This window comes from Telopea speciosissima, chromosome 7 (assembly GCF_018873765.1).
Source record: "Telopea speciosissima isolate NSW1024214 ecotype Mountain lineage chromosome 7, Tspe_v1, whole genome shotgun sequence".
Taxonomy (NCBI): domain Eukaryota; kingdom Viridiplantae; phylum Streptophyta; class Magnoliopsida; order Proteales; family Proteaceae; genus Telopea; species Telopea speciosissima.
The window spans coordinates 10,717,846-10,729,520 of record NC_057922.1 but is presented as its reverse complement, the minus strand read 5'-3'; the positions used below and the strand labels follow the sequence as shown (position 1 = coordinate 10,729,520).

General features: G+C 38.1%; 1 protein-coding gene across 1 annotated transcript; it reads right to left on the bottom strand.

Moving 5' to 3' along the window:
* Positions 1–1,289: 1,289 nt before the first annotated feature.
* On the bottom strand, positions 1,290–5,925 carry LOC122668067 (pyrophosphate-energized vacuolar membrane proton pump). Its single transcript, XM_043864613.1, has 8 exons — positions 5,578–5,925; positions 3,428–4,002; positions 2,955–3,334; positions 2,751–2,837; positions 2,335–2,665; positions 1,812–2,222; positions 1,664–1,723; positions 1,290–1,544 (listed from the first exon to the last, which is right to left on the bottom strand). Exons 1-8 carry the CDS (start codon positions 5,822–5,824, stop codon positions 1,338–1,340), a joined length of 2,298 nt encoding a protein of 765 aa, XP_043720548.1. The 5' UTR covers positions 5,825–5,925; the 3' UTR covers positions 1,290–1,337.
* Positions 5,926–11,675: the final 5,750 nt, after the last annotated feature.

The window sequence follows — 11,675 nt, the reverse complement described above, 5'->3', positions numbered from 1 at the left end:
CTACGCCAGCACTCTATCTCTCTCTTCCTTAAAACAAAGGGGTAGAAGTGTCTTTTCACATGGGAAAGAGAGAGATAGACTCATCGGAGTGCTGGCTTAGGCCACACTCCCGGACACACAACTTTTTCCCTTAAATAAATTCACCATAATCATTGATTGATCACATTGCAATTGTCTTTTAAGCTAACTAATTTATTGTTAATAGAACCTTCATTAGTCGTGATCATACTCCATTTCTCTTTAATTTTAAAAGTTAACATTATTACAACATATACAAACCTAAACCATATAGAGTGTTGAAATTCATTAAAAAAGGTTTACATCCCCAACCAAATCCCAGATACATACATGTTACATACATAAACATAAATATGACTGAAGCAATTCCAGCGGGGAATATCAAAACTCAGATTAAAAAAAATATATTGTTATACATATGAACTGAATAATATCAAGGATTGTTACAAATCCGCAGAGTTATAGTTCGGATCTGGGATCAGACCAAAGGCCTGGGCAGCGCAAACCCAGACGTTTAGCTACCATAGAAACAAGTACAAGTGATGGGGCTGCCACCAAGCTCAGGTATATTACATTGGTCAGCTGATTCGTGAGATTAACCACTACCTAACAAGTCAATAGCAACCCAAGCAAGGGTGCATACCGACAGATTCTTTCTTTTACCGTGACAGAATCAGACCAGACGAGAGGAGTTTGGGGGATTTCAAAACTGTAGGCACAGCATAGAAACAGAGAATCCCAGAATCATTGAATAAAGGCACAAGCACGCTGTTGCAACAACTCGAAAGATAAGAACACAATTTCCGAAGATGTTCTCTCTATTTTCACAAGAAAGTAATGAGGTTACATGGATATTTGGGTACCTGATAAAAATATGAAACAAAAGTAAATGAACCGCACTACCATTCATAGAAAAAAAAAAGATAATTATCACAATCGTCATCATCATCATCATCAGCCAAAATATCCTCTCCCCCAACTCAATGCTTAGACGTTATGGTGCTTTGAGAATAGTAACCACTACCAAACTACAGAATCAAAATATAAGTTCCTCCTAAGAAGAGTGAAGAACATAAAAAGGGGCAGGGTGGTTAAGGCCGTCTGGTATATTTGAATGAGGTGAGGGTGACGGTGAGGGGAAGAGGGAGGGGGATGGGAATGGAAAAGGGGTGGGGTCGGGGGAACTCACAAAATGAGGGGAAGAGGGAGGGGGAGGGGAATGGAAAAGGGGTGGGGTCGGGGGAACTCACAAAATAAGTGGTGACCAATGACTCAAAAACAACCCCCCCCCCCCCCCCATTAAGATCGTATGTCATCTCTTAAAAGATCTTGAAAATGATGCCACCATGCTTGGCGAAGAATGGAGCAAATACAAGCGATTCCACAGCCATGAGCTTGATGAGGATGTTTAGTGATGGGCCAGATGTGTCCTTGAGTGGATCACCAATGGTGTCACCGATAACAGCTGCCTTGTGTGGGTCAGATCCCTTAGGACCAAGGGATCTAGCATGATCTGAAGCACCAGCCTGTCCACACCAGCAACCCATCATGAGACGGATAACAGTTTAATATGGAATAACAAGATTATCTCATGAAAGATCTACTGGAGATACTATTGACGGAGGATCATCTAAGATATTTTTACCTCAATGTATTTCTTGGCGTTGTCCCACGCACCTCCAGTGTTGGATGCAGAGATTGCAATCTAATTTAAAAAAAACACACAACAGATCAGCAAATAGTATCAAATGAAAAGCGAAGGGGGGACCAAAAGCAAGTGTTTCACAGATTACCTGCACACCAGAAACGAGAGAACCAGCCAAGATACCTGACAGAGTCTCCACACCGAATATAGTACCAACAATGAGGGGTGTCAACATGACCAAGGCACCTGGTGGGATCATTTCCTTGATGGAGGCGTCTGTGGAGATCTTCACGCAAGTAGCATAATCTGGCTTGGCAAGGCCCTCCATCAAACCTGGGATTGTGTTGAACTGTCTGCGCACCTCCTCGACCATCTTCAAGGCTGCACTTCCTACACTCTTCATGGTCATGGCTGAGAACCAGTACGGGAGCATTGCTCCAACAATCAACCCAATGAAGACCTTTGGGGAGAGCACATCTACGGTTGTAATGGATGCACGGCTCACAAAAGCACCAAAGAGTGCGAGGGACACCAAGGCAGCAGATCCAATAGCAAAGCCCTAAGAACATATTGAAAATGAATTACAATGAAACAATAACACCCCAAAAAAAGGCTAAAATTAAATAACAGCAGACTGTGATATGGATATAGGCAGAATTCAATGATGCTACCTTCCCAATAGCAGCAGTGGTGTTCCCCGCAGCATCAAGGGCATCAGTTCTCTCTCGGATCCTGTGACTCATGCCGGCCATCTCAGCAATGCCTCCAGCATTGTCACTGATGGGGCCATAAGCATCAATGGCCAATCCAGTAGCAATGGTGCCCAACATTCCTAGAGCAGCCACTGCAATACCATACATGGCAGCAAAGCTGAAACCTACATATATACAGATTGCAATAGCAAAAATGGGAATAATGACAGACTTGTATCCCAAAGCAAGCCCAAAGATGACATTAGTGGCAGCTCCAGTTCTGCAGGAATCTGCCACATCTTGAACAGGGCTGCAAAAACATGATTAGACATTAGTATTACGACAGAAACTACTTAAAAATAGTAGAAGAGAGAGAAAGGCATACATCGACAAACCTGTATGCATTGCTGGTGTAATACTCCGTTACAAACCCGATAATGAGTCCAGCCCATAGACCAACAGCAACACAGAGGAATAATTGCCTGAAAACAAAAATCAATGTCATTAACTCCAATGCTAAACAAATTTTATGTATTATTAATAACACCTCAGTTAATCATTCAACAAACAAATGAGCAGGACAAGTGATAGTTGCTCACCAGTTCTTCACAACCTTCTGAGTTCCAAAATTGAAGATTGTGAACGATGGAGGGAGCGCGAGCCAACTAACAAGTGCAACTCCAATTGTCATCAGAACAGTCGAGATAATGAGTTGCTTCTTCAATGCAGGCTCAATTTCCTTGACAGCCTTGATTTCAAAGAAGTCGGTTGCAAAGAGGGTGGTGATCAAGCACACTACAATACCAATAGAACTAACGAGCAATGGATAACACATAGCTGTCCAGTCATGGTCAATCCCAAAAGAGGAGATGGAAGCAACAACAAGTGCAGCACAAGAGGACTCGGCATATGAGCCAAAAAGATCAGATCCCATTCCAGCAATATCCCCAACATTATCACCAACATTGTCTGCAATGACCTGAAAGCATATAGAAACAACAAATGAGAGACGTGCTTAAGAAGCAGAACCTCAAGTAAGCAAAAGGATTAACAAATGGGTGATGTTTCTTACAGCTGGGTTTCTTGGGTCATCCTCAGGAATGTTTCTCTCAACCTTGCCAACAAGATCAGCACCAACATCAGCTGCCTTAGTGTAGATTCCTCCACCAACTCTTCCAAAGAGGGCCATGGAAGATCCACCAAGACCATAGCCAGTGATAGCCTCAAAAAGTCCTTCCCAATCATCACCATAGTACAGCTTGAAGAGGTTCATTGCAATGTACAATACCAAAAGACCATTGGCAGCCAGGAGGAAACCCATGACCGCACCAGATCTGAATGCAGTGATGAAAGCCTTCCCAACTCCCTTCCTTGCTTCTAGTGTTGTTCTGGCATTTGCATAGGTAGCAATTTTCATTCCAAGGAAGCCAGACACCACTGAAGTTATAGCACCAAGGATAAAGGATACAGTACTGAAGACAGCAGTGGCGAGAGCAGGCTTGCAGAGTTTTTCAGGACTGTAAGCGCAAGGTCGACTTTTGGTACTGAATCCCTCCACAGAACCAAGGAAGAGGAAGATAAGAATTGCAAAAGCAACCATAAACACACCAACATACTGATATTCAGTGAAAAGGAAAGAAGTTGCTCCTGTCACATCCATGAACATGTTTGACATTAGAGAAATCCAAAGTTCAGCATATATTTTGGATAATGTTAAAAAAAATTAGCATATAAAAATGCAAAATGATTGAGAACCCAACATAAAAACCAGGGATTGAGATCCCAAATTAGACTGATTGATTCAGAGCAAATACTGGTAATGATCTGTCATAATTCATGCCATCATATGAGGTCTCAGGACTTGTCCATGATATCAAAAGAGTTCTCATGATCCAAGATAAAAATTGCTCTGCATGGCATCATACCTTATTATTTTAGGGTATGGTCCCTTGGAAGCCAATCTAGAGGATAACCCTAACTAATTAGTAATTAGCAAAATAAAAAGGCCTATTCAAATATCAGAGGACCCATGATAATTGGCTGTACATGGCAACATACCTTATTAGCTCACAAGACAACCCCACCACCCAACCGAAAAAAAGCAAAAAAGGCCCAACGGGTGAAAAATTCTACACCTCAAACAGAAGGTAATTCCAGTCCAACCTAAGTGCAAAACTGGTATAGCTATCTAAGGTAAAATAATGATCACGACCCTTGACAACTAAATAAATAATTGCAAGGCAAAGTCTGTAGATCCAACTCCTTGAAGCGACCAAACAAAAGAAAGTGCTACGGTTAGCCTCACCAAAACGAGCAGAAACCAGAACGAAGAGCTAATCTTTTGATAAACCGACCACTATATTCTATTACCGAAACCAATTCCATGGTCTTCAATGAGTTGAAACAGAAAAATATATTCAAACTGGTGCATAAAAACCCTCTAGACGACCAACTGAACAAGAAAAGTCCACGAGTTAAGAGAAAATTACTGTAACAAAAGGGGAAAAAACCACTTAAATCTGTAAGACAGTGACCACTCTACATAACTTGTCCGTATTAATGGCAAAACTAATAGAAAAAAAAAATTTTGAACCACTAAAATATAAGGTTCATAAGAAGCGAAACTGCATGTACTCTCGTCAATTCTCATGAGCCTCCACTCGAGCTAACAAGATCCCAAGGAAACACCTTTCTTCAGATCACCAAGTTCTCATATCACCAACAGCAACAAAAAAAAATTCCAACCAGAAGAAACGTTTTTTTTTTTACGGATCAATTCATAAAAACATAAAAACCTTAAACTTAAATCTTCTGCAGCAAAAATACTTTTTTTTTTGGTGGGGGGGGGGGGGCGTGGAGAGGTGGGAACAAAAGCAAAAACGAAATATTTTCATGTATTCTTTGTACAAAACCCTACTGCCCTAAGCAGGGTAGTTCACTCCCTAATATAATAATCTCCTAAACAAAAAACTACATTCTGAAACAATAAGAAAGTAGTAGGATACAACAGATAGAACGAGTGAGGGATGACAAGATTCATCATCGAAGTTTTCAACAGTAAAAACACCTCCAAGAAGAAGAAGAAGAAAAAGATATAGAAACAAGGATCTACAGAATTCGGGATAATGAAACCAATAATAAAGGGAACAACAGTAGATCTACCCAAAGAGAATCATAAATACCATTAGAAGATACTCAAAATCTAAGACTAAAAAATCTAACCTTCAGCAATGGCATTCTGTATTTCGGCGCATTTAAGAACAACATTGTGATCATTTAGACCTTCCTCTTCCTCGATAAGGTAATCGTTGTAACCATTCTTACTGTCGTTCGATGAATTCTGTCTTTCAGGAGAGAGCTTTACCTGAGAAACGAAATACCATTGAACCAGAGAGAACACAATCCCAATGACCGCAGCCACAGGTATTATGATCTCCGTCGCGAGATCTGAAAGAATCCCCGATCCCATCTTCGATTATCCCAACCAAAATGCCTCAGCAAAATGGCAAATCCCAGGTCCGAAATAGGCCGGAGAGAAGGAAGAAAGAAGCGGAAGGAGGAAACCACCAAGCGAGGGTTTTGCGCTTCATTCTCTCCGTGGGCTTTTATATAAATAACCCACTCTCTCTCATCCAGAGGGAGAAGAGAAGATATAGAATTATAGAGAGACACTCAAGTCCAGCTCAGCCGGCAAAATTTTCACATTTTTTCTGATTTATTGAAGATTGTGGTCCCTACAGACCCTGATTAACGAATCTACACCGTTCATCATTATCATAATCAAACCTAAGATTTTTATGGCCTTTTATAGTTATCTGATAGATCAGATCAGACGATAATGATCATCCAATCTAGAAATAGGTAAACGTGGGGCCAACAAAATTTAGTGGTCCTAGAAGTAGGGTATAATTAGGAGTTATATAGTTGCGGATATGAGGCAGTGCCTGGCGGGTATTGAATGGCGTGCAAACCGTCCGAAGTCCGAACGGATAATCATTCGTTTCTGTTTGTTTTGACCCTTTTATTATTCTTTGATTTTTTCCCTTCTCAAGTCTAAAAGTAGTTTTGATAATTCTGGTTTTTTTGTGTTTTTTGTTTTTGTCTCCGTTGTCTTAAATTACAAGCTGACGAATTCGGTTCGGTTGAGGGATGAGACTCGGTTCTCGGGTGGTCCACACACCTGATGACCTGCTACTAACTCACGATTGACGAAACCCACCCTACTTAAAAGATTACAATTTCTCGGATCCCAATTTCTACTCTGATGATAAATTGATTACACCAGACAGCTGGACACGTGGGGAATGATCGGGGTAAGGCTATGACGCGTATAGAATTACCATTGTTGAGATATGGATAGAGGAAGTGTTTCTCTGTTGGGGGGGCGTGGCTCCTAGGAGCGAGGGCAATTGGGAGATCACACGCATATTTCATGGAGGTAAGATAGTCATTTCTCGTAATAATAACAATTGAAAAAGAAATGAAAAGAATACTCTCCAATTCCCTAAAAATGCAGTGCAGTTTGGGGTCGAAAGCTTAACACCTAGTAGGCGCGTCATCCAATAGTGCCGAGCTCGAGAAGAAAGAAGAAAACAAAAAAAGGAAAAACGAACTCAATCGATCTCAAACCGTTGGATGTTGTGTTTGCTAGGTGTCGACCTCTCAACCATGAACTACAGTACTCGGTGATCAAGGAATTGGAGAGGATTTTAGTCCTAAAGAAATTATTCCTTCATGAGGTTTAAAGAATGTTGGATCTACCTATTTTTTTGAGACTAGGGTACCTTAATATTAATTAGGAAAAGAAATAGACACACAACTGTCTGCAGTAAATTAGTGGACAACACCAACAGGAGAGCAGACTGGAATACCATACTTAAAAGGTAGGGGTCATAATGTGCACGGCCTTACCCTTGCTTTAATAGGAACTTACTTGTAAGATAGAAGCCAAGGAAAACTTTAGATACCTTGACATGGGACCCACATGCTTCACAACTTTTGAAGCCCCTACAAGAATGCCTTACTCATTAAGCTTCAAGGACATTATGCTTACTTCCAATCTTTTGATTTCTAGTGAAAAGAAAGATAGAGAAGAAAAGCCTTTATTGATGGGTGATGATAAATTAGATGATGCTCAAACCCATAATCTATTGAGACAAAAGAAGAATGGAAGTGAAACCAAAGTGAAAAAAATTATTAAAAACAGAAAAGAACATTTGGTTCCCCCTCCCGCAACCCACCTTTTCTCTTGTTTCCCTTTTTTTGTGGATGCTAAAGTATGGGTTGGTATATATTTTTAGCCACCTAAATGTTTGATTGTGATGGTTGAATCATAAAAAATCATTAAAACTAGTAAAGTGTCAAAATGGAGAGAGTGTGGTCGTTGTTTTCTTGATCTAATTTTATTCTTTTATATTTATTTAATTTTCAACTCAACAAATTCGATTGATTGATACGAGTTGATTTCTGTTTCAAAAAATTAACAAAACAATAGCTAACCCAATGGCCGCTATAGCGACTGCAATAGATAGTTATAACAAATAATTGAGAAAATGTCTCCTTTTAATTGGCGATTATAAAAAAAAAATCAGAGAATGTTACGACATCACACTTGAAGCAACCACGTATACTACATATTCCTACTCTTAGATAATCTAGTAAAGATTATAACACAAAAAAAGATGTTTTACCACTCTATGGGGAGCGAGATGAGTGATACATCAGGTGAGAGTGCTCATGGAAATCTTGTTCTAAATTGAAACAGCCGGGCTTCTTAGGCTTATAAGAGTGTTTTCTCATCTGTAATCGTCTAGACTAAAGAGTCCAAGAGTTCTTGGACGATTGAGAATCTCGAGAACCTTACAATCTTTGTGGGGTGATTTGAAAAGAAATATAATATATCTTTACAAGTAAATCTGACTCTTCTCCGTCTTATTTTCCATTTTACCTTGTGAACAACTAAATCTAAACACAAAGTTCTTCATAACATCAAGAATTGATTATTAAGTAGGTAGACTGTGGTGATCTAAACACATTAAGAACATAATATATTTAAGCTCTTAATTAGCTGGTCCATCATCGTTGTAGGTTGTTGAATGACAAGCAATCGGTGCTTAGTGTATTATTTCATTTCATTCTCTATTCATTATTATTCATCAATGAAGCCCTTATTCTTTGTTTTCTTGTATGTAATTACAAATTTTTTTTTTTTAAAGCTTTATCGGGTTGTAATGGAGGAAAGTTACAAATTTTCCCATGACCTTCTTACCAACGCCACTTAACACAAACATGTATTTCACATGTTTGCTTTAAAAAATTAAAAAAAAAAAACAGAGCACTTAATGGTGTCCACTTTCTTTGCTTATCACTAAGTCTTCATCTTATCCTCCCTCAAGTTTTAAAAGGGTTTTTAACAAATGCCCTCCCTGAAAATGCCCATCTGTTTAAGTGTACTCCTGTAATTTTTTTAATTGTAAAGTTTCTCTTACTTTTAAAACATTATAGCATTTTGGTCCAATCCGTTAGATTGTAACGTTGAAGGTTACTTTTGGAGAATCTAATGACCAAAATGCCCTTTGACAAAAACCTATCAAAATCTCATCTTCTCCAAATCGTTTGGGGGTTTGATTTAGGGTTTGAAATTGAATCAAACCCTAAACCATTTTGGGGATGATGAACCCTAAAATCAAACCTCCAAAAATTGATCAATTCATCATTCTTCTTGATTTTCCAGTGGTACCTTCAGTGAATAAACGCAGCAAATTATTCGCTCAGAGACACTCCCTCTCTCTCTCTCTCTGTGTGTTTTTTTTCCTCTGGGTATCTTAATTTCTTGTAGCTTTCTGATGTTTCTTGAAGAATTTCGATTACGGGGTTTTCAATGCATGATCCTGCGATTTCATGAAAAATAGTTTTTGATCACTGATTCGATTCATCTTCGATTTTTTCCTGTGAGAAATTCATCTACTGGGGAGTAGAAATGATGGAGGCAGTTGAGAGTTCTGTCAAATGGAGTTTTTTTCAGAGTTGCACAGCTGTGAAGATAGTAGCGACGAGGAGCTGTCTGTGCTACCTCGTCACACTAAAGTTGTTGTCACTGGAAACAATCAGACGAAATCCGTACTAGTTGGCCTCCAAGGTGTGGTGAAGAAAGCTGTTGGGCTTGGCGGTTGGCATTGGCTGGTAATTTCTGTGATGAATTGTGTTTATTGGGGGTAAAGAGTGTTCCGTTTTGGATTGGGTTCTTGTAGTTAGAGGGTGAATTTTTTTGGGGTTTCTCGTTTCAGAGTTTTTATTTGATTTGTTTTAAGCAATGTGGATTATTGCATTTGTCTGGGTTTGTCTATGCTCTTTGGTTATTGGTATTACTAATTTTAATTTTGGAGGTTTGATTTTAGGGTTCATCTTCCTCAAATGGTTTAGGGTTTGATTCAGTTTCAAACCCTAAACGATTTGGATTTGGAGAAGATGAGGGCAATTTGATTATTTTATTCTTTAATTTTATGGGTTTTTGTCATAAAGGCATTTTGGTCATTAGATTCTTTGAAACTAACCACTAATGTCCCAAACTAACCTAAACGATTTGGGGGGATGAAGGCAATTTAATCATTTTATTCTTTAATTTTATGGGTTTTTGTCATAAGGGCATTTTGATCATTAGTTTATTTGAAACTAACCTCTAACGTCCCAGACTAAACTAAATGATTTGAGAAAGATGAGGGCAATTTGGTCATTTTACTCTTTAATTTTGATGGGTTTTTGTCATAAGGCATTTTGGTCATTAAATTCTTTAAAACTGACATCTAACATCCCAAACTAATGGACTGGACCAAAGTGCTACAATATTTTAAAAGTATAGGGGAATTTATAATTAAAAAAGTTGTAAAGGTACATTTGAATAAATAGGCATTTTTAAGGAGGCATTTGTTAAAAATCCGTTTTAAAATGAGAAAAACATACAACCACCATGTGCTTGGTTCAAATTAAACTACAAACACCCAATCATGCGAATCACCATATCTAAAACGACATGGGATCAAACATTTTCCACATTGAGCATCTTGAACATATAGAATTAAACAAACATGTTCAATGTAAATATCAGTAATATTATACCTTGTTTGTTGTTTTGGATTCTTATCATACTTGGTGGAGGGTTAACCTCTTCTTATTCCTTGTAGGTTGTCTCAAGTACTCTTGGTTCTTATTCTTTGAGGGTTTTGGTTCTTAATGCTTAATCTAAATATTTAAACATTTATTTGTGCTCTTTGATATCCATTGAAACTTGGGTCCAATTTCTTTAGTCCTAAGATGACATTGAAAATTCATATGCCCCTTTTGTTACACTCATAATAAATAATATTAAAAGTTAAGTGCTAAAACATGAGATACATTTCTTGAGGGAAAGATATTTTGAAGAGAGCTTTCTATACTCATTCAATAATTGATTAAAGGTATGACTTAATTCATCATAAATCAGAATGTTTATCTCAAGATTTTCTTCAATGCAACTGAAACAAATTGTAGCTAATGTTAAAAAATGGGCTTTGAATGTAGGGGATGTTCTTATTTTATCTGAGGGATTCAATTTAGCTCCTCTCTTTTCAATGAATATACATTATCAAGGTTGTTAAAGGAGAGACACTCATTGTCCTCGTACCATATTGAAGTTTGTATTGCAATCGAATGGTGAAGTTCTTTCTTGAAGGAAACTCGTCTCGATAAGACCATAGGCAACCCAAGAGGGATGAATTGGGCGTGGTGGAATATGGTCATCAATTATAAACTTAATTACTCAATCAAAAGATGAATGTAATGTTGTAAGAAATTGTAAAACATAGTTGAGAAAAAAGGGGGAAAATAGACAATGTGAACACAAAAGATTTAGAGTGGTTTGATAGCTACCTATATCCACTACCAAGTGATATTCACACACTTGGATTTTCTACTATGTCCCCGTTTGTTTCAGCGTAAAATTTATATGTTCGAAAAAAATTTCAATATTTTTTCATAAAAAAATATTGGAACACTTTTCAACATGTCAAATTTTTTGAAGTGAAAATTTTCAAGTAAAATTTTCCAGGTAAATTTTTACACCGAAATAAACAGAACTATGATCAATTTCCAAATGACAATGATCAAGTCACAATTGTTTTTCCAGACTCACAATCCAACCCAAGTAATTTTTCGGACTATTACTCATAACCCTTGCAACATTGGAGATTCTTCAATCTCCTACCACAAGTCTTTTAAAAGAATGTTTGAGTGTTTCCACTCAAATTGCAATAATGGCTCCAAAATCTGGATATACGAATGAAGTC